Source organism: Echinops telfairi, unplaced genomic scaffold, assembly GCF_000313985.2.
Source record: "Echinops telfairi isolate 266 unplaced genomic scaffold, ASM31398v2 ScPeMD7_7407;HRSCAF=8445, whole genome shotgun sequence".
NCBI classification, from domain to species: domain Eukaryota; kingdom Metazoa; phylum Chordata; class Mammalia; order Afrosoricida; family Tenrecidae; genus Echinops; species Echinops telfairi.
Genome location: NW_022111307.1, coordinates 8867058 through 8887667, shown reverse-complemented (window position 1 = coordinate 8887667; position 20610 = coordinate 8867058). Strand labels below are relative to the sequence as shown.

Here is a 20610-nt window from a genome sequence, read left to right as displayed (position 1 = left end):
GACTTCGAGAAGTCAGGGGTCCTCTAGCGCCCCAGGAAATGAGATGAGTAGCTATGGCTGGAGGGTGAATGGAGTGGTCCCACTCAAGGTTCTCAGGCTGAGGGTGAGGGCGGAGGAACACAAAGAAAGGGGCTAAGGGTAGTACCTGACTTGGTGACATCACCAGGTAAGCTTAACCAGCCCTACCCCAAGTAGCTTGCTCTGTGTTGAAGGAATCAGGTATCAGACATCAAAGACCCAAAACAAAACATCGTATTGCTGGGAATGAGGGTGAGGGCGGAATGGAGACCCAAAGCCCATCTGTAGACAATTGGACATCCTCTCACAAAAGGGCCACAAAGAAGAGACAAGCCAGTCAGGGTGCAGTATAGCACTGACAAAACACACAACTTTCCTCCAGTTCTTTAATGCTTCCTCCCTCCCCCTCCTACTATCATGACCCCAACTCTACCTTCAAATCTGGCTAGATCAGAGCATGTACACCGGTAACAGGGAATCAGGACAGATAAACCCCTCAGGGCCAATAATGAAAGTAGCGACACCAGGAGGGGAAGGGGAAGGCTGGAGGGAGAAAGGGGGAACCAATCACAATAACCAACATATAACCCCACCTCCCCAGGGGGACGAACAACAGAAAAGTGGGTGAAGGGAGACAGTGGTTGGTGTAAGACATGAAAAATAAATTCATAAATTATCAAGGGATCATGAGGGAGGAAGGGGGAGGGGGAAATGAGCTGATACCAAAGGCTCAGGTAGAAAGAAAATGTTTTGAAAATGATGATGGTGACAAATGTACAAATCGGTTGGCCTTCCTTTCTCGACTTCCGCTTCTTAGCTACTCCTCCTCCATCTTGCCCAGACACTCCAACCTCAATGAGCCAGTCTTGGAGCCTGGCTCCCTCATTCTCCACTTCTACTCCCCTGCACTGCTGACCCAATCAGATGCCACTGGCAAGTTCCCAAACCAGAGGCAAGACCTGATAAATTGTGCCCGGTCCCTGGGAATGAGCTGACTTGTCCGCAGACTCTGTTTATCTTACATCTCAACCGCTTGGTGAGTCAACCTCTGCCTCAGCCCAGTGGAGTGAAGTTCAACGGTATCATCCTAGATCTCAGCGGAGACAGTGTCTGGGATCAGTGTGACAATGTGGGTGCTGCTGACAAAGTCTGTGGGTCTAACTCTTTTATAACACTAAATGTCATTCTGATCGCCAAACTGAAGCAAACATAACCAGACAGAGCGAATAAATGCCATCCTAAAATAAAACTCAATTCAGAGCATTCGCTACCTCATCATCTGTCATAGCTCCCCGCACCCCTGTACCCCCACTTCTCAATGCTCCTCTTTCACTCTGGCCACCCAGTGCCAAACACCCAAGGCCCCCTTCTCTCTGCTGCTAGACATGACTTCCCAGGAGACTGCAGGGTGGGCAGCAAGCCTAGAGACAGACTCGGAGCCCGGGGTGCACACCAGAGTCTATCATGTATCCTCTCTGCTCCTTATGCCCCCTCCCCGTAAAATGGGGGGAAGCAAGCGCCTCCACGCTGTGCTAAGGATTAGAGGCACCGCTGGTGAAGAGCTGACTGCAGCCACGGGCTTCCTGGTGGCTGGTAATGGCCAGAGAGTCCACACTGGCTACAGTGGCCCTGAGTGGAACCCTTGCCTCCGGGAGGGGATCTTGGCTGCAATATATTTTTAATACTTTTATTGGGGGGCTCTTACATTTCTTATCACAATCCATACATTCATCCAGTGTGTCAAACACATTTGCACATATGCTGCCATCATCATTTTCAAAGCATTCTCTTCCCATTTGATCCCCTGATCGGTTCCCCATTTCTTCCCCCTTCCTCCCCCAACCACCCTCCCTCAGGAACCCTTGATAAGTTACAGATTATTATTTTCATCTTATATCCTCCGTCGACCCTCACCCACTTTTCCATTATTCGTTCCCCTGGGAAGGGGTTCTAGATTGATCCTTGTGATCGATTCCCGTTTTCTCCCCCACCACCCCCTAATCTTCCTGGTATCTCTACTCTCTTTGTTGGCCCTGAGGGGTTTATCTAGCCTGGATTCCCTGTGTTGTGGGCTCTTGTCTGTAGCAGTGTGGATGTTCTGGTCTAATCCGATTTGTAAGGTAGCATTGAGGTCATGGTAGTCGGGGGAAGGAAGCACCAAAGAACTAGAAGAAAGTTGTGTATTTTATCGGTGCTATACTGCACCCTGACTGGCTCCTCTCTTCCCTGTGACCCCTCTGTGAGGCGATGTCCAATTGTCTACAGATGGGCATTGGGTGTTGGCTGCAATCTTTATGAAAGCAGATCGCCGGGCCCTTTGTTCTGCGGCATCTCTAGGTGGGTTTGAACGGCCACCCTTCAGCTTCTGGTTAGCAGCCAATGACAACTCTGACGCGCTGATCCAAACCAGGATCCCACTCACTGCCCTCGAGGCAAGTCTGACTCATCGTAACAGGATAGCACAAAATAGCGCTGCCTCTTTGGACGTCCATGGCTGTAAATCTTTTTCTTTTTTTAAGATGTTTATGATAGTTTCTTTTATTTTTCACTATATATCATGCCCATTTATTCGATACGTGAAGAACCTGGTTTTGAAGTAGTTACGCATTGGGCTCCTAACCTCAAGGTCAGCAGTTCGAAACCACCAGCTGTTCTGGTTGGAGAAAGACGAGGCTTTCCACTCCTGTGAAGGGTTAGTCTGGCTGTAAATCTCTACGGAAGCAGAAAGCCTCGTCTTTCTCCCACAGAGTCGCTGTTAGATTTCTAACTGCTGACCTTTCAGGTAACAACCCCGCTTGAAACTCAACTATGCCGTGGGCTCTCCTTAGGGTTTGATCAACAGCAACGACAAACGCACTGCATTGAGTCGATTCCGACTCAAAGGCTCTGCCTCTAAAAACCAAACTCACCGCTATGGCGTCAATGCTGACTCATGGGAGCCCTCTGGTGGTGTAGTGGTTGTGCATTGGGCTGATGAAAAGAAATGAAAGGTCAGCGGTTCAAAATCACCAGCCGCGCCTCAGGAGAAAGAGGAGGCTGACTGCTCCTGTAAAGGGGTGCGTTCCAGAAAACCTGAAGGGACAGTGCTACTCTGACCCAGAGGGTCGATGTCGTCTCATAGTGACCCTCTGGGACAGGGTAGAGCTCCACCTGTGCGTTTCCAAGACTGTAACTCTTTGGGGGAGAGTAGAAAGCCTCTTCTTTCTCCTGTGGAGCAGCTGGTGGTTTTGAACCACTGACTTTGTGATTAGCAACCCAATATGTAACCGGGACACCACTAGGGCTCCTGGAGGCTCTGACTACCTCTCTGCAGATCATGGTCAGCAGTTCGGAATCAAGAATCATGCCAGGCTCTAGGGACTAAGCTCTCATATGAAAGACTCAGTGTTCCATCTCACTCCCTCTCAGGAACCATGCCAATGCCCACCTCCTGAGTCTCAGGTGAGCACAGGCCCAGGTACGTGTGTGTCAATCCCCCAGCTGCAGGCCTGGAAGCCAGCCCAGACAGATTTCTAAGGAAGCCCAGCATTTAGAGGCCGGTGTGTTCACCTACCTGGAAGAGGTTAGCAGCTTCCAGGACCCGCTGGACGTTCTGCTTGGTGATCAGCGCCTTGCTGGTATACGTGTAGTCCAAGAGGGTGTGCATGATCTCAGCGTCGACCCCTTTGATAATGATCCTCTTCTCGTACTTTTCCTTTAAATCATTGCAGAACATGGCCCTGGAAGAGAGATGTGGGAATGTCACTCCCACCAGGACCCTTAGTCCCCCAGGCCTAAAGCAGCCCCCTTCAGACCCCCCAGCCCTCTAAGAACAGTGAGGATCCCAGGACCTGCCCTGGGTCTGTTGCTTTCTGTCTTCAGCTCCCAGCACACACCCAGCTTCCAACTGGGTCAGCACTCAAGTGCTCGGCCAGGACCGGCTGTGGTCCCCACGGCCACTCACAGATCGTCGGAGGGGATGCTGGGCACCTCGCGGCACCCCTGGTGGGATCGAGAGCAGACACCAGCTGCTGTGGAGTGAATGCCAACTCTCAGAACGGTGCTCCGTAGAGTTTTCCATGACCGAGTTTGCGGAGGGGTGGATCACCAGGCCCTTCTTCTGAGGCTCTTCTAAGTGATCTCAAAAGACCGGCCTTTCAGTTCGCAGCTGAGTGGGTTAACTGTTTGCACTACACGGGAACTCTTGATGGGGTCTACAACTATTTGGGGGGCTCAAAACTTCTGTTCAAAGTGCTGGGGATCTTGGCAGGGGGTGGGGTAAGGGTAGGGGTGTTATGGGCCTCCTAAGCCCTGACGATGTAGTGATCTATTAGCCAAAAAGTGAGTGGTTCCAGCCCATTGGTCCATCCTCAATAGAAAGATGAGGCTGTCTGCTCCCAGAAAGGTTTCCAGCCTCAGAGACCTGAAAGGACAGATCTGCTCTGTTCCATGGGGTTCCTGCTATGGGTTGGAATGGACTTGATGACAGTGGGGTTTTTTTATTTGTTTGTTCTGGTTTTGGTTTTGTTTTCATTTTGTTTTGGGGTTTTTTTCGGGGGAGGCCTCATTCAGTCTCAGTTCCCAGCCTAAAACAGGTCTAGGACTGAGCGCTCAGTTCTTACTCCAACTCTCTCTGGCCTCGAGCCTGGTCCTACATGCTGGCCTGGCCTGGCAGCGTAGGACCACAGGTGGCCCCCAGGGCCCCCCAGAGACAGGATTCTTCTTCTCTGTGAGTTCCCAGCTGCAGCTGGAAACTCTGAATCTGACATCTGTGAGCCACCACATCCCAAGGACACACTCCCCGAGGCCTTGACTTTGCCTTCCCTCGGGACTCTGCCTCTCCGCTCTGCTCCCCAGGACTGGAGTTTGGAGTACTGAGCCTGTGTCTTGGAGCAGAGAAGTAGGATGGGAAGGATTTAAATATCCGTGCCTAGGGGTTCACAATCTAGCAGGGACACAAGCACAAATTACAGTCTCAAAGAATCGTAAGGGGCTAGGGACGGCTGCTCGTGGAGAAGGGAAGTTTTGATAGGTGAAGATTGAGAACAGGGCTTCTGCATCATTACACCTGAGTGCAGGCGCATGAACGGGCAAGAGCATGGGGAGGTGGAGAGCAGAGAGAGCCTGTGGTGCAGAGGAGCCCAGGGGAAACCAGTCTGGGAAGATCACCGGAGGGCACTGGACAGAGGCATCTAGGGAGCCCCTGAAGGGTTATGGGTGGAGGCAGGACTCAGCAAGAACATTTTTAGCGAGTATGTTCTCACTGGGAGAAAGATGGGGCTTTCTACTCCTGTAAAGAGCTATCGTCTCAGAAACTCACAGGGGCGGATCTACCCTGTCCTATAGGGTCACTCTGAGTCAGTATCCATTCGCTGGCCGTGAGTTTTTTGCTTGGTTTAATATTCTCACTTGAGATTGCAAGTGACATTGGAGTCAAGCATGAACTAACTGGTCTCAAAAGAGGTGGGAGCAACAGTGCCAGAGCCTTAACCCCCCTACACCCCAATATACTGAGGCCACGTCCAAACTGCTGGGAAATTGCCCCAACCAGTTGTCATTGGCCCTTGTGAGCTACGGAAACATGAACAGGCACCTGAGAGGGCCATTTGTCCCCAGCCAGGGCACGGCTACAGGAAGTTCCCAAGGTGGATCCCTGATGACAGAACAGAATTCCCATCTCAACACGGAGGGGATTATAGCCCTATGCCCTGCTCCTCCCCTCTCCTACACCAGCTGTTTGGGCCTGCGAACCACAGGCAGCTTCTCCCCACTCCCAACATGCAAAGCAAAGGCAACTACTTCTGGGCCAAGCCATCAAAAGCAGGGGTCTCCATGTGGTTCCTTCAGCTCTGAAACTCTGACTGCCTAGGGTAGCTTCATGCGGTTTCTCCATGTCCCAGGGAAGGGGCTCTATCACCGTAGTGCCATGTGTCTTGTGAGTAGAGCATCTCTCAGGGAGTGAGCAGAGAGAGTGTGTGTGTCTCCCGCCTCCAAGGAGGAAATACAGGAGTTCCCAGAATCCTCAGGAGAAGGCCATGCCCACACAGAGGCCTCATTGGCTATATCTGGATTGACAGGCTAGACGCCACCCCTACACTCTTAATCCTCTCAAAAGTCCCAAATTGACACCAGATTATGTAACTCCCACATTATGGAGGGTAAACAAACCCTGAAACTACTGCCCTGAGATCATCTTTAACTTAAAACCAAAATATCTCCTGAAGTCATCTTAAGACCAAACAATAGTTTAGCTTAACTAATAAAAAAAAGCTCTACCTTGTGCCTTGTGCATTATGCTTTTTAAAGAACTGTCCATATATAATCAAATTCACAACAGTAAGTCAAAAGATTAGATAGTAATCTAAGGGGGCAGTGATTTTATGTTAATGTCAGAGGAAAAGGAATTCAGAAAAGAAAGATGAGGTTGGTTGAATAACTCGAAGAATGTAGTCAATGTCACTAAATGTTGCATGTCAAGACAGGGGCAAAAGCAAACAAAAATGATCACCTGAAGTCCTCTAAAGACCAGTCAATAGTTTAGTTTACCTAGTAAAGACCGTCTGCCTGGAACCTTTTAAGAATGGCCTACATGGAATCAAAGAAGCCTTGGTGGTGCCATGGTGAGATAGTTAAGGTTTATTGTGCCAACCTGGCCGATAAACATATATGGGGTTAATTGAAGGGTGGAGGGATAAATGGCTCGGTTGAGCCTCAGGTCTCTTGCTTTGTGATGGTCTGACCAGGGTGCAGCTGCCTTAGCCAGTTCCCTGCTTCAGCTGGCAAGGCTCACTTCCTGCAAGACATCCCTGAGGAGAAGGCACATGGACCTACCCCAATGCAGCCCTGGGCGCTGGAGCAGCTGCTTGGAGACCCCTGCCAGTGCTGAGATGCTTACACATTCACTGACTCAGCTTTCCTCCTGCAATTGGCGTCATTGCATGTGTTTTGTGAGATTGAAGAGGGATTTGTAGATTGGTGTTGGACATATGGGTTAATGTTGGACTTATGGGCTTGGGCAGCACTGGGTTAGTATCTTTCTTAATGTACACTTACCCTTTAGATAAAACTCTCTTTTATACATATGAGTTTCTGTGGATTTGTTTCCCTAGTTTATCCAGACTGACACACGTGGGTTAAATGCTGGGCTTCGAACAGTAAGGTCTGCTGTTCAAATCCACCAGTCAATCCACAGGAGAGAGGTGAAACTGTCTGCTTCTGGACAAATTTACAGTCTCGAAAGCCTAAGAAGCAGTTCTGTTTTCTTCTTGGGGTCGCCCTCAGCCAGAATTGATGAGATAGCAGTGGGTTCTGTTTGGGATTTATATAGGTTCAAAGTAGGAGCCCTCGTGGCATAAGGTAATTGATGTAATTGATTTAATCACTAAATCTTACATACATGCAGAAATTGTTGAATCGGGGTATGTTTTACTATTTCAATTCTCAACAACAACAAAACCAAACTCACTGCCATCGAGTCAATGGTGACTCAGTGATCCCACAGGACAGGGTGCAACTGCCTCAGTAACTCTTTACAGGCGCAGAAAGCCCCGTCTTTCTCTCATGGAGTGGCTGGTGGCTTCGAACTGCTGACCTGACAGTTAGCAACCCAGTGCTTAGGCACTATGCTACCAGGGTTCCCTCAACAACAACAAAATGAAAAATTTTAAAGAAAAATCCACTTGAGTTGCTGAACTTTTTAGCTAATGAAATCTGTTCCTCTACCCTCTCTCCGGTGTCTGGTTCTCCCCTGGCATTTTAATGGACCATAATCCTCCCAGTTCTCCTCTTGCCCTCAGCTGGCCTGTTTCCCCTCCCAAGAATATGTCAACATGCAGTTTGACATATGAGCAACTATGAATTTCAGGGCTGCTAAAATATCAGCTTAGAGCCAAAGGAGCAGAGATATCACTGAGCAAGTGTCCAACCAATTTACAAACCACTTTCTGCAGTAGCAGAGTCCCTGGGCCAATAGCACAGAGCTATCTGCACAGCACGTGCCTTGACCAGTGGATCGAATGGATCTGTTCATTTTACTCCATACATACAAACGCACATTTCTAATGTCAGGAGAATAAATAACAATGAGTCCCAAGACCGAATGAGTTGAAGCACTGCATGCACATAGCTCTGGAGAATCATACTGTCCAGCAAGCTCCTGCATTGGAAGTCTGGTCCACTGGTGTTTATGCTGAGCCTCCCATCCGAGGTCTTACATGACAAAAGCACGGTGAATGGTTTTGCCTTGATTTGCGTTTGATCTTGCGCATCTTCCACCTCCTTGTCAGAGATGAGACCTAGCTTCCCTTCACAAAACACAGCTTCCCTTATAAGCCTCTCAGCAAAGTCTGCTCGGACTCTCACTTCCCACATTGGGCTGGGAGGAAGGTCAGCATTTGTGCTGACTGCCCACTGCCCAGGCTATTCTGCCCAGGCTGGAGACTCCGAGGCTCTGTTCTTCAAGCATTTTCCATCCCAATCCCATCCACAAGATCCCATACTGGTTTCCTTATACTGCTACATCGCTATTCAGAAACTAAGGGTCAACCTCTGTGTAAAGATTTTTTTTTAAGCACAATAGAATTAAATGTCCCGAGTCAATAGAACTAGAAGTCCCGAGTCATCCCATGACTGGTGGTGGATCGCACTTTTGTTATCCGAAAGCTTTTATTAGCTAATTTTTGAAGTAGATTGCCAGGTCTTTCCTTCTAGTCTTAATCTGGTAGGTCCACGGGAATCCGTTCAGCACCGTAGAAGCACACAAACCTGCACTGGCAGATGGGTGATGGCTACATATGAAGCGCATGGCTAGGAATCAAACCCAGGACTCCCATGGGGAAGGTGAGGACTCCCAGCGGTTTGGCTTGGCATATACTGGACTGGTTGCTCTTCCATAATATAATACAATACAATATAATATAATGTAATCACCTTGAATGATATGATCAGCCAACCAGTGGAAAGGGGAGTTTCCATGGGAGTAGGCCCACCTCTAGTATATAAAAATTGAAAAGCTCATTCCCTCTCGACCCTGTACTTTCCTCTGCCGGACTCCTGGTTTCTGGGACATTCTCCTGCACAAGTCTCCAGCCTGCCACCTGACCCTATGGATTTGGGATGTACCAGCCCCAATAGTTGCAATTTATTTCCTTGAAGTACACCTCTCAATACATAGATATGCACCCAGCTCACTGGTTTTGCTCCTTTAAAGAACCCAGACTAAGACTGAACTTAGGTGATGCTTAAAATTTGAGGATTTTCTAAAATTATGTTTTATTTCACTTATGTATAATGTATGTCATTAATGTATGTCAGATTAAGGAGTGATGCTTTTGACCTAGACCTTGATAGAGGTGCTCTATAATATTCAAGGTATGCTAATATTATTTAATTCATTATTTCAATGAATTATGTATCAAGTATTACATTTTTAATTTTTAATTTCACAGAGAGACACAGACACGAACCGCTAGCTCCACTATGTTCTGGGTAAAGGTGAGGGAGGCTAAGCGAGTTCTCCAAAGTGACCCAGTCCTCTTGACAGTTTGATCTCAAATCTCAGGGTCAAGGCTTTCAGTTCAGTGTTTGTTCCACTCTATCAAGCAGTTGGGGACTTTAAACCCAAACTATGTCCTGTAGGTTCTTGACACCCTATGCTTTCCAAGCCATATTTATCTCTTCACCTCATACCCTGCCCGGCCTCATTATTTCTGGTTTAACGTTTTGATCCTGACTGGTGCCCTAAGACATTCTAGGCCTTGACTACTGCCTAAGGAAGACCCAAGAAGTATTGATGCCTTGAATTATGAGGTTGGTGAAGCAGATCGAAAGTGCCAGGGACTGCCAAAAGAACAAACAAGTCTGTCCTGGAAAAAGTACAGCCAGAATGCTCACTGTGAAGTGAGGCTGGTGAGAGTTGTTCTCCCGTGCTTCGAATGTGTTGTTAGGAGAGACCAGTTCTTGGAAAAGCATACACTGCTTGGTAAAGTATCAGGGCAGCAAAAAAAGTCTCCCATGAGACGGAGTGACACAATGGCTGCAACAATGGGCTGACACGCTACACCAATTGTGAAGAAGGTGCAGGACGGGGCAGTGTTTCGCTCTGTGGTGCCTTAGGTGGCTCCGAGTGAAAAACCCCTGCACAGCACCTAACAACAGCCCTGCTGCCAGGGCCTGTAGACTGGGCTCCCAGACACGCATTGGTTCAACTGCTTGACAGTCTCATGCCTGTACATGTGTGTCTCTGGAGACTGGAACTTCTGTATTCCCTCCTCATTTTCAGCTCATGTGGTATGGGGTGAAAGTGAATGGTCTCGTACAGGAAGTGTCCTCAGAGCCACTTGTCGGCCCAGTGGAAGGAGGGTCTGTTTGCAGCTTGGAATCCAATGGCAGGACCATTCTTCCTATGAAAGCGTATCCCCTCAGGGGTGCAATGGAGACAGCGTTATCTACTTATGCCATTATCTACTTGTTGATATTGCTGCAAAGATTAAATAAAACGAAAGGAATGCAGCCAAGTGCCTGCGTTTAGCGCTCAGAAATGTTGGCCTTTCTTCACTAAGATAATATTCCAAACTGAAAAAGTGTTTGCAACAAAGATGCTATCACCACACAATTTACAAAAACAGAATACTGAAAGCAACCTAAATGTGCATGATGAGAGACTGCTTTTCAGGTTAAATATCTCTTTAAAGTGGCAGCCAATGAAATTAAAATATAGCAGTTACGAAAGCTACAGAATCCCACAGAAAAGAGATTTATAATGAAAGATGGGGTGGGGGGGGACAAAGCATGGTGCAGCATTATATGTAAACTGTGTTACAGGTGTATGAAAATATGTATGTGGGAGCCAAAACAAGACAGAAGTAAAACCACCGAATGAAATCTGTTCACTTTATGGGTAAATTCCATAATCCCTAATCCCAAACCTTGAAGCCAGGTGTGATTTAGTGTCCAGAATCGTTTGGGAAGCAGCAGATCTTGAACATGGCCTAACACCTCCAGCAAGATTTAGGACCCAAGTCCTTCGTGAGCACATGAGTACTTCCGGAGAAAATGAATAAATAGTTACCCAAAGTAGAAAAGTAAAGACTGCAAGTAGTGCCTCCGTTCGGGTCTCAGCAAAGTCTGACGCTGCTGTTAAATGAACACTTTTTCCCCACTTATCAACGCTTTGGGGGATTGGAATTGCCGAGAAGGGATCACGAACCTCCATGGAAACAAAAGGCACTGTTCTCGAGTGGGCTCTGACTCATAGAGACCCCCTGGGAGAGGACAGACCGGCTTCCCAGGGTTTCTAAGGCTAAGGCATCACGGGAGGGGACAGCCTCACCTTTTCCCCCCTGAATCACAGGTGGATTGGAACTGCTGACCTTGCCCTTAACAGCCCAATGCATAACCCACCACGGCACTGGGACATCGCTTCATAAAGCTCCAAACCAAAGTCCCTGCCAGCGAGTCCATGCTGAGTCCTATGGGACCCCATAGAATGGGATAGAACTGCCCCTGTAGCTCTTTATGGGAGTAAAAAGCCTCATCTTTCTCCCAAGGCGCAGCTGGTGGTTTCAAACTGCTGACCTTGTGGGCAGCAGCCCAACATGTAACCCCTAGGCCACCAGGGCTCCATAGGAAAGTATTAAAATTGAAACAGGGGTTTGATCCAAAGATGGCAATAATGACACAGAGAAAAGTATCAGAGCTTAAATTGCAAACTCCCAACTTGTAGAAGGCTATAGAGGACAGTGGGAGCCCAAAACCCATCTGCAGACTCTCTGGGCAGATGAAACCTCTGGCAAGGGTCTCAAACAGCTTTACTGTCAGAGACCATTGTACTCTTGATTATCTGGATCGAACTTCATACTTAATCAGTTGACTTCCTTCTTGCCCCAACCTGAATTTGTTCTAGGTGCAAGTATTTTTGGTTTGTTCCATGACAAAAACTTCTTCCCTGGCTTTTAAAATATTGATGGTAGACTTTTCTTTCTTACTCATTATTTGTATTTTTATCTTATCTTATATTATTATTTTTTAAATCATTTTATTGGGAGCTCATACAACTCTTTTTTTTAAATCATTTTATTAGGGGCTCATACAACTCTTATCACATTCCATACACACATCAATTGTGTAAAGCCCATTTGTACATTCATTGTCCTCATCATTCTCTTATCCTGACTGCTTTATTTTGGGTTTGTTGTTGTTGTTGTTTCTGTTGGGTTTTCCCGTTTGTGAGGCAGAGAGGTGGATGCATGGAGATAACAACTGACGGGCGGGTCTGTGGGGGATGCAGGGATAAGGGGTGGGAGACATGGAGGGTGAGGGGACTTGGGGAGCAAACAATGTCTGAGGGCGAAGGGAGGGAGCACACTAGAACGGATTGTGATTACACAACTCACTTAAAAAGTGATTTAGCCATGGGAAGAGAAAAGTTATAAAACTGATTATGGTAATAATGGTTCAATTCTTCTCGAGATGATTCAATTGTTCAGTTGTATGATATGTGGATTCTGTGCTACTAAAACTGTAAAAGATATAAATTAAAATTGAAACAGAGGAGCCACTAATGGCAGTGCCAATCATCAGCCTCACCAGTACTCTGTGGGTACACGCACTGTGACAACAGCATGACCCACTTGTGAAACTTGAAGTTCAGACCCAGAAGATTGGAGTTCATGTTGCTTCCCATGGTACGTACGCTATCGCCTCGACTTCCTGTTGTGGGCCTGGGGAGCGCACGTCCGTCTTGGAGAGAAGGGGAATCAGAGCTTCTACACATGACTTAAGCGTGGCCTCTCACCCCACTTTCTACCACCCAGTAATTGGTAACATGTGATAATGATTAATAATAAGGGTGTAAATTGTGACCCAGCTACTCTCTTCCCATTGCTCACTTCTACAATTCTACAGCCAGGGCACGTAGTGTGAACTCATTGTACTATGAGTGTTACATCTACGCGCTCCCCAATTTGTTCTGCTATGAGAATATCGGGGTACCTGTGGCATTTGGCATATCATGAGCTATTTTGAGAACTTTATGACCCCCCACTATTTTTACAGTTTCAAATATATATTTTTCCCCCAACTTTGTCTTTCTGCCCAAGACTCTCAAACAGACCTTCAAAGGAAATGGCATTGTCTGTGACAGTAATAGCCTCTGTGAGCAGCCACCAAGCTAACTCATTCCCCCCCTATATCGGCTCCCTGGCAACACACACAAATTCTCGAAACTGCTTTTCTTTGTTGGTGGTTGGGGTTATGGAGACAGTTTGTGACAGAGACAATGGGATCAATTGTGACCAAACAGGTTTCTCCCTCCGATGAAATGGTCGCAGGCGTCGGTTTCAATATCCTGTGCATAAGACAAATCTAAATCGTCACAGTTCTGCATCTGCCGGGTTTTAAAGGGACAGTGTGTGTTGAGAAAATCAGGGATTGTCGTACACAAGAGCAAGACAGAAGATAGCTGTGTCCCTACAAAAGATGAGCTGTGGAGTCTAACACCATGGAGGAGTGGGCTGTGCACTGAGCTTCTAATCCCAAGCTCAGTGGTCCGAACCCACCAGTGGCTGCTCAGGAGAAAGACGAAGCTGTCTGCTCCCTTCTGCAAAGATTGAAAGTCTCCGAACCCAAAGGAGCAGTTCTGCAATGTCCTGGAGGGTTTGCCATGGGTTGGAATCAATCTGATGGCAGCGAGTTGGTGAGTCCTGGTGGCACCGTGGTTCAGTGCTCGGCTGCTAACCAAATAAAACACAGTCAGTTCTAACACAACACCCATGCTGCAGGAAAAAGATGTGGCAGTCTGCTTCTGCAGATTATAAAAATAAAAAATCCACGTGCATTGCCGTTGACTCATGGTGACCCTGGTTTCTGAGGTTTTGTGAATCTTTATGGTAGTAGATGCCTCATCTTTCTCCAGTGGAGTGGCTGGTGACTTTGAACCCTGGGCCTTTGCTTATCAATCCAACCCTTACCCAAGTCCTTGGAGATCCTTGGGGCAGTTCTGCCACAGGACAGCAATGAGTTGGCACTGATTGCAGGCAATGAGTTTGGTTTTTGTTAGGCCTGTGGTTATAGTAAGGAGCCCTAGTGGTGTAGTGGGTGGCACATTGGTTGCTAACCACAAAGTCTGCAGTTCAAAACCACCAGCCACTCTGCGGGAGAAAGACGGGACTTTCTACTCCCGTAGAGATCTAGCCTTGGAAACCTGCAGGGGCAGTTCTGCCCTGTCCTATAGGGTCACTATGAGTTGAAATGGAATCCATTCCATGGCAGTGAGTTCTTTGTTTGGAAAAGGGCTGTGTTTTTGGTTTTGAGTGTTTATCATCTGTTTGGGGAAGAGTTTCTTTGTTGTGTCCATAATGCAGCATTAGTGTACAGAAGAAAACAAACAAACGACTCACTGGAGCCCTGTTGACAGAGTAGAACTGCTTCCTAGGGAACCCGTAGAGAGGTCTGAGGGGCCAGCCCCAATCCCAACTATGTGGACAGCTGCCCCCTCCCCCCCAGAAGAATTCACTTCAGAAGACAGCACTGAAGCTACAGCTCAGGGAGAGGGACATATCTGATCAGAGCACATGGCAGCAAATGAAGGGGGAGGAAGAGAGAGTGGAGCACATCCTGGCCCACCAAGCCCTGAGGATCATATTGCTGCTCAGAGCAGCAATGCACAGAGGACCATATGGCTGACCCCACTATGAGACACGACATCCCTCACTGACCCATAGCCCTACCGGGGACAACACTAGAGACACAGTGTGGGAATTGCGCCTGATCTGACCCCGCCACGGGGGCAAAACACTAATGGGCGTGCAACAGAACAGCAAGGGGAGCAGAGGAAGGAAGTCCTGAGGGAGTACCAAAAATAGACTTTGGGGCCAGGGCGTGGCACCCCATCAGACTCCACCAGAAAACACTCCTAAAGGTCAACAAACAGACCTTAGACTATTCACATGCTTTTCTTTTCTTTTTATCATTGATTTTTTTGTTGTTGTTGCTTTGTTTTGCTCTGTCTTCTTTTTTTGCATATTATTATTTCTGCAGGTCTATCTAAATAAGATAGGCTGGATAAACAATCTAGAGGAGAAAACAACAGACTGATGAGGGGTGGGGCATGGGAGAGGGGGAGGTGGGGGAAAGGAAGTGGTGTTAACAAACCCAGGAACAACTGAAAAAGTGATCCAAAATCAGTGGTAAGGAGGGTATAAGAGGTCTGGTAGGGCTTGATCAAGGGCAATGTAACCAAGAGGAATTACTGAAACCCAAATGAAGACTGAGCATGATAGTGGGACAAGAGGAAAGTAAAAGAAAATAGAGAAAAGAACTAGGAGGCAAAGGGCATTTACAAAGGTCTAAATACAGGCATGTATATATGCAAATATATTTGTATATGACCATGGGGAAATAGATCTATGTGCATATATTTATAGGTTTAGTATTAAGGTAACAGATGGGCATTGGGCCTTCACTCAAGTACTTCCTCAATGCAAAAGCACTTTGTGCTATTAAACTGGCATTCCATGATGCTCACCTTCCCAACACGATCACTGGAGACAAAAGCGGGTGCATAAGCAAATGTGGTGAAGAAAGCAGATGGTGCCTGGCTATCAAAAGATATAGCATCTGTGGTCTTAAGGCTTGAAGATAAACAAGCGGCCATCTAGCTGAGAAGCAACAAAGCCCACATAGAAGAAGCACACCAGCCTATGTGATCATGAAGTGTGGATGGGATCAGCTATCAGGCATCAAAGAATAAAAAATCATATCATTGTGAATGAAGGGGAGTGTGGAGTGGGAACCCAAAGCCCATCTGTAGACAACTGGACATCCCCTTACAAAAGGGTCACAGGGAGGAGATGAGCAAGTCAGAGTGCAGTGTAGCAATGATGAAACATACAACTTTCCTCTAGCTCCTAAATGCTTCCTCCCCACCACCCCCAATATTATGATCCCAATTCTACCTTACAAATCCAGCTAGACCAGAGGATGTACACTGGTAAATATAGGAACTGGAAACACAGGGAATCCAGGACAGATGAACCCCTCAGGACCAGTGGCGAGAGTGGTGATACGGGGAGGGTGGAGGGAAGGTGGGATAGAAATGGGGAACCGATCACAAGGATCTACATATAACCCCCTCCCTGGGGGATGGACAGCAGAGAAGAGGGTTGGGGGAGACGTCGGACAGTGTAACATATGACAAAACTATAAGAATAGTAATTTATAAATTATCAAGGGTTCATGAGGGAGGGGGTACGAGGAGGGAGGGGAAAATGAGCTAATACCAAGGGCTTAATAGAAATAAAATGTTTTGAGAATGATGATGGCAGCAGATGTACAAATGTGCTTGACACAATGGATGGATGGATGGATTGTGATAAGAGTTGTACGAGGCCCCAGTAAAATGATTTTTAAAAAGAACTGCTTCTTAGGATTTCTGAGGCTGTAATTTTTCCCCCTTATTAATTGGGATTTAATACATGTATTACATCATTCCATACTTCAATCACATCAAGTACAATTGTACAGTTGCTCCCACAATCAGTGTCCAGACATTCTTTTTCAACATGGACTCCTTGGCACCGTCTCCCTTTTACTACCCCCACCACCACTATTGTACACCCCTCTCCCCGAAGCCTTTATTCTGCTTGCTGTCCCTATAAGTTCACCAATCCTGGGTTTCATATACCAAAAAAAAACCCCAAAAGGTATATAACACAACTTCAAGAGGGTGACCCCCAATGACATAACACCTCTGGGATACACCTTAATACAAGCAAACAAAAACCAAACAAAACTAAACAATATCAATAGAAAAGTACAGGGAAAAATTAGAAACCAGATCAGGTCTAGCCTGCATCATAGCAGGGTGGGTGGGAGTCTACTGACAAAGTCAGATTTATGTGAGGCTGTAGATCTTTATGGAAGAAGGCAGCCTCATCTTTCTCCTGAGGAGCATCTGGTGGGATTGAACTGCTGACTTTAGGGTTAGCAACCCAACCCGTAACCACTGCACCACTAGGGCTCTCCTAAACACACAAACCCACTAACATCAAGCAGATTCCATCCCTGTAGAGCGGAGAAATGATACGAGACGGGTCCCCTGTTTGCTAAGCTCACATCCACTCACCAGTAATTCAGAAAAGGAAGAATAAAGAAGAGGACAAATATGGAATTCCCAAGGAAGTAATAGGAGAAAGCCTCCTTAAACTAAAAACTAAAAGGACTCCCTGAAGGCAAAGCATGATGGCTGGAGGAAAACGCACACACACACACACACACACGACATCATTAAGAAATATGAAAAAGTTAACTGGAAATTCTAAACATTTTTCCAAAAACCAAACTCACTGCCATCAAATCACAGTTACCCAAGGTAGAACTGCCCCTGTGGGTTTCTGAGATGCTAACTCTTTACAAGAGTAGAAAAGCCTGGTCTTTCTCCTGCAGAGCAGCTGGTAGTTTTGAACTGTTGGCCTTGTGGTTGACAGCCCAAGGCATAACCACTACTAATAAATAATTTGCAACCAAGAATTTTACAACGAAGTGAATTCATTTCCTATGGCTGCTATACTTTACCATAAGTTCCGTCACTTAAGACGATACATATTTGAATAGCACTTGACATGTGGCAACACCCTATGGTCACCCTTGTTGTAAGGTGTCCAGACGTCCTGCTTTTGGTGGGACAGTCCTGATTTTGAACAATTTTTCCTGTATCCTGTGGCATTTTTTAAAAGTCCCGATTTTTGGAAAGAATGCACGACAAGCTAGGGTATACGGTTTTCGGCTGCCATGTGGCTATTTAGCCAGGATATGACTTTTATCAATGGTGTCCTGCTTTACCAATGTTAAAATCTGGTCACCTTACCTTATTGGGTGGACACTCCTGCAATGGTGTTCAATACATGCCGGTGGAGAGTCATGGCCCAAAGCGGTGTCTGTCTCTAAGAAGATCATCTCACTTCTGTTGGTGAATAGAGGGGTGCTGGGGGGTGGCTTGCCCTTGGAGAAAACATATTACTTTCATGGACCCCCAAGGGGGTGAGTCTGCTCTGTACTATATGGTCAATCAGGCATTTTTAACCAACGGACCCAAGCTGAAAACGGTAGATTACCTGGATCTTAGATTTTGTCTTCTTGGGATGTACAGCATACAACATAGGCCACATCAGAAGAATCTGAGTCGGGAAACCCAATAAGGGAACTCAACTTTACCTTAAACACTTGTGTTGCAAATTAAAAGGCCTGGTCTACTCCTTAAAGCTGTAAAGCCCTAGTGAGAGAAGAAGAGGACTCCTGTCCCAAGGGCGTGGATGGAGAAGTCATTGGACTGTGATTCAAACCTCTTGTTTTTGAGGTTGCCCAATGATAGGCCACTTAAAGATTCCCATAGATTTGCCACTTTCATATTTTCTTCGCTTTGAAAGCCCTATCTTAGTTCTGCAGGTATCGTTTTGCTGTAGTGGATGAGTGTTAGTGAACTTGGTGCCCTGCACCTAATCTTCATTGTTTTCATAAGCAGGATTCAGCCTCTTAAGTTTCTGAACAGGCTTAACTGAATATTCCGTGTACTTTCCAATATATAAATATCCTCCTGATCTCAATAGTATTTTAAACCCTATATGATGGGCTAGAAGCCCAGGTGGCATAGTAGTTATGCACTGGGCTTCTAACCACAAGGTTAACAGTTCGAAGCCACAGGGGAAAGGTGAGGCTTTCTACACCCATAAAAATTACAGTCTCGGAAACCCATCGGGCAGTTCTCACGGGTCCTATAGGGTCACTAGTAATCAAAATTGGCTCCATGGCAGTGAGTCTGGTTGTTTCCGTTTCATACTCTTAGCTGGTTTAATGATACTATTATTAGAATGACCAAAGGCCAAACGGAGCTTACTTAAATTGTCTCTCAAAAAGCCGATAATGCTGCCAGTAAAGTAAAACATATATATATATATGAATGACCGCTGGAGATATGGGTCTATAGCAAAGTGTGGTGAAGAAAGCAAATGCTGCCTATCAGGAAAAAATAGCATCTGGGGCCTTGTCAGCTAAACCCACACCGAAGCACATCAGCCTGTGGGATCCAAGGATGATAAATAATAAAATCCAAGATCAGAGGAGGGAATTTTATTAGCGCTTGAATTCTGAGCACCTGGTTTGAAGAACGCGATGGATGACAAGGAATGGCCAAAATCCATAGACAGAGTTCCCACTTGGATTAAGCTTCCGTTGAACTCCCTCTGACCACTGACCAGGGAGGTAAATAACCTCACCTTCAGAGAGGTGCGTCAGAAAGTGAATTAGAGCAGATACCATTAGGGTAAATTCTAATATCACTTGTTTTCCCCTTTGACCCATTTTTAGTTTATTCTAGTCATTATTTTATGCTTTTTTATTGAGTTTTTTCAGTGTTTTATTTTGCTATTGTTGTTGGGGGTGTTTTTGTATGATTTTCTTTATAAGAAATCCAGGATAGGTAAATTGATAGCAGTAACTAGAACAATAGCTAAAAGCAGTAGCTAATAACAAGGAGTACAAAAATGAACGAAATGTTCTAAAAATGATGTGGAGGTGACGACACAACTCTTTAATGTATTCAAACATTGATTTGTGTGATATGTAAATGACATAAATAAAACTTAAAAATAAATAATAAGTAACCCCCTCCAAAAAAAGAATGCTGATTTATTATCTTATCGGTCTAGACATCAGACATACAAAATGAGTTTCACTGACTCAACTTCAAGGCCATGCTTGCTTCAGAAGTTGCCGAGGATAATCTGTTTCCTGGCCTTTTCCCGACTCCATCGCAGTGGTTCTCAACCTGTGGGTCACGACCCCTTTGGGGGTCGAAAGACCCTTTCACAGTAGTCGCCCAATTCATAACAGTAGCAAAATTACACTTATGAAGTAGCGACGAAAACGATTTTCTGGCTGGGGGTCAGTCATCACAACATGAGGAAGCGTATGAAAGGGCTGCGACATCAGGAAGGTCGAGAACCACTGCTCTAGAGGCACTTAGCCTGCGGCTTTTAGTTGCTGGCCTTAGTATGTGGTTCCTAGGTCTCCCATCTTCAAAGTACATGCCTCCAACCTCTGCACTTGTCTTTCTACTTCCTCTCTCTGGTCCTCCTGCCTCCCTGTGATGAGGCCCCTTACCATGACCTTGCCCCCACCTGGATAATCCAGGATGATCTCCCCACGTCAAGGCTTTCACTTCACCATGCTGCCAGCAAAGTCGTTTCGACGAGGTAAGAAAACATAGTCCGAAGTGCTAGACATGCTGACGGGCAGAGAGGTGAGGGTGGAGGTAGCCGGACAGGATTGTGCCTGCCGCACCATGAAACATATAACTTTCCTCTAGTTCTTCAATGCTTTCTCCCCACCACCACCCCCCCGCCCCCACTATTATCATGATCCCAATTCTACCTTACAAATCTGGTTAGACCAGAGGATATACATTGGTACAGATAGCAACTGGAAACACAGGGAATCCAGGACAGGTGACTCCTTCAGGACCAGTGGTGAAAGGGGCGAGGCCTGGAGGGTGAAGGGAATGTGGGGTGGGAAGGGGAGACCGATTACAAGAATCTAGGTATTGCCTCCTCCCTGGGGAGG

At 46.5% G+C, this 20610-nt stretch overlaps 1 protein-coding gene across 1 annotated transcript in view; it reads right to left on the bottom strand.

Annotated features, from left to right (window-relative positions):
- KLHL6 (kelch like family member 6) overlaps window positions 1-20610 on the bottom strand; it is a 73265-nt gene that overhangs the window by 46337 nt on the left and 6318 nt on the right. The window contains exon 2 of the mRNA XM_004713455.4: window positions 3572-3737. Within this exon, the coding sequence (XP_004713512.1) occupies window positions 3572-3737 (166 nt within the window). The remainder of the gene's footprint in view (window positions 1-3571; window positions 3738-20610) is intronic.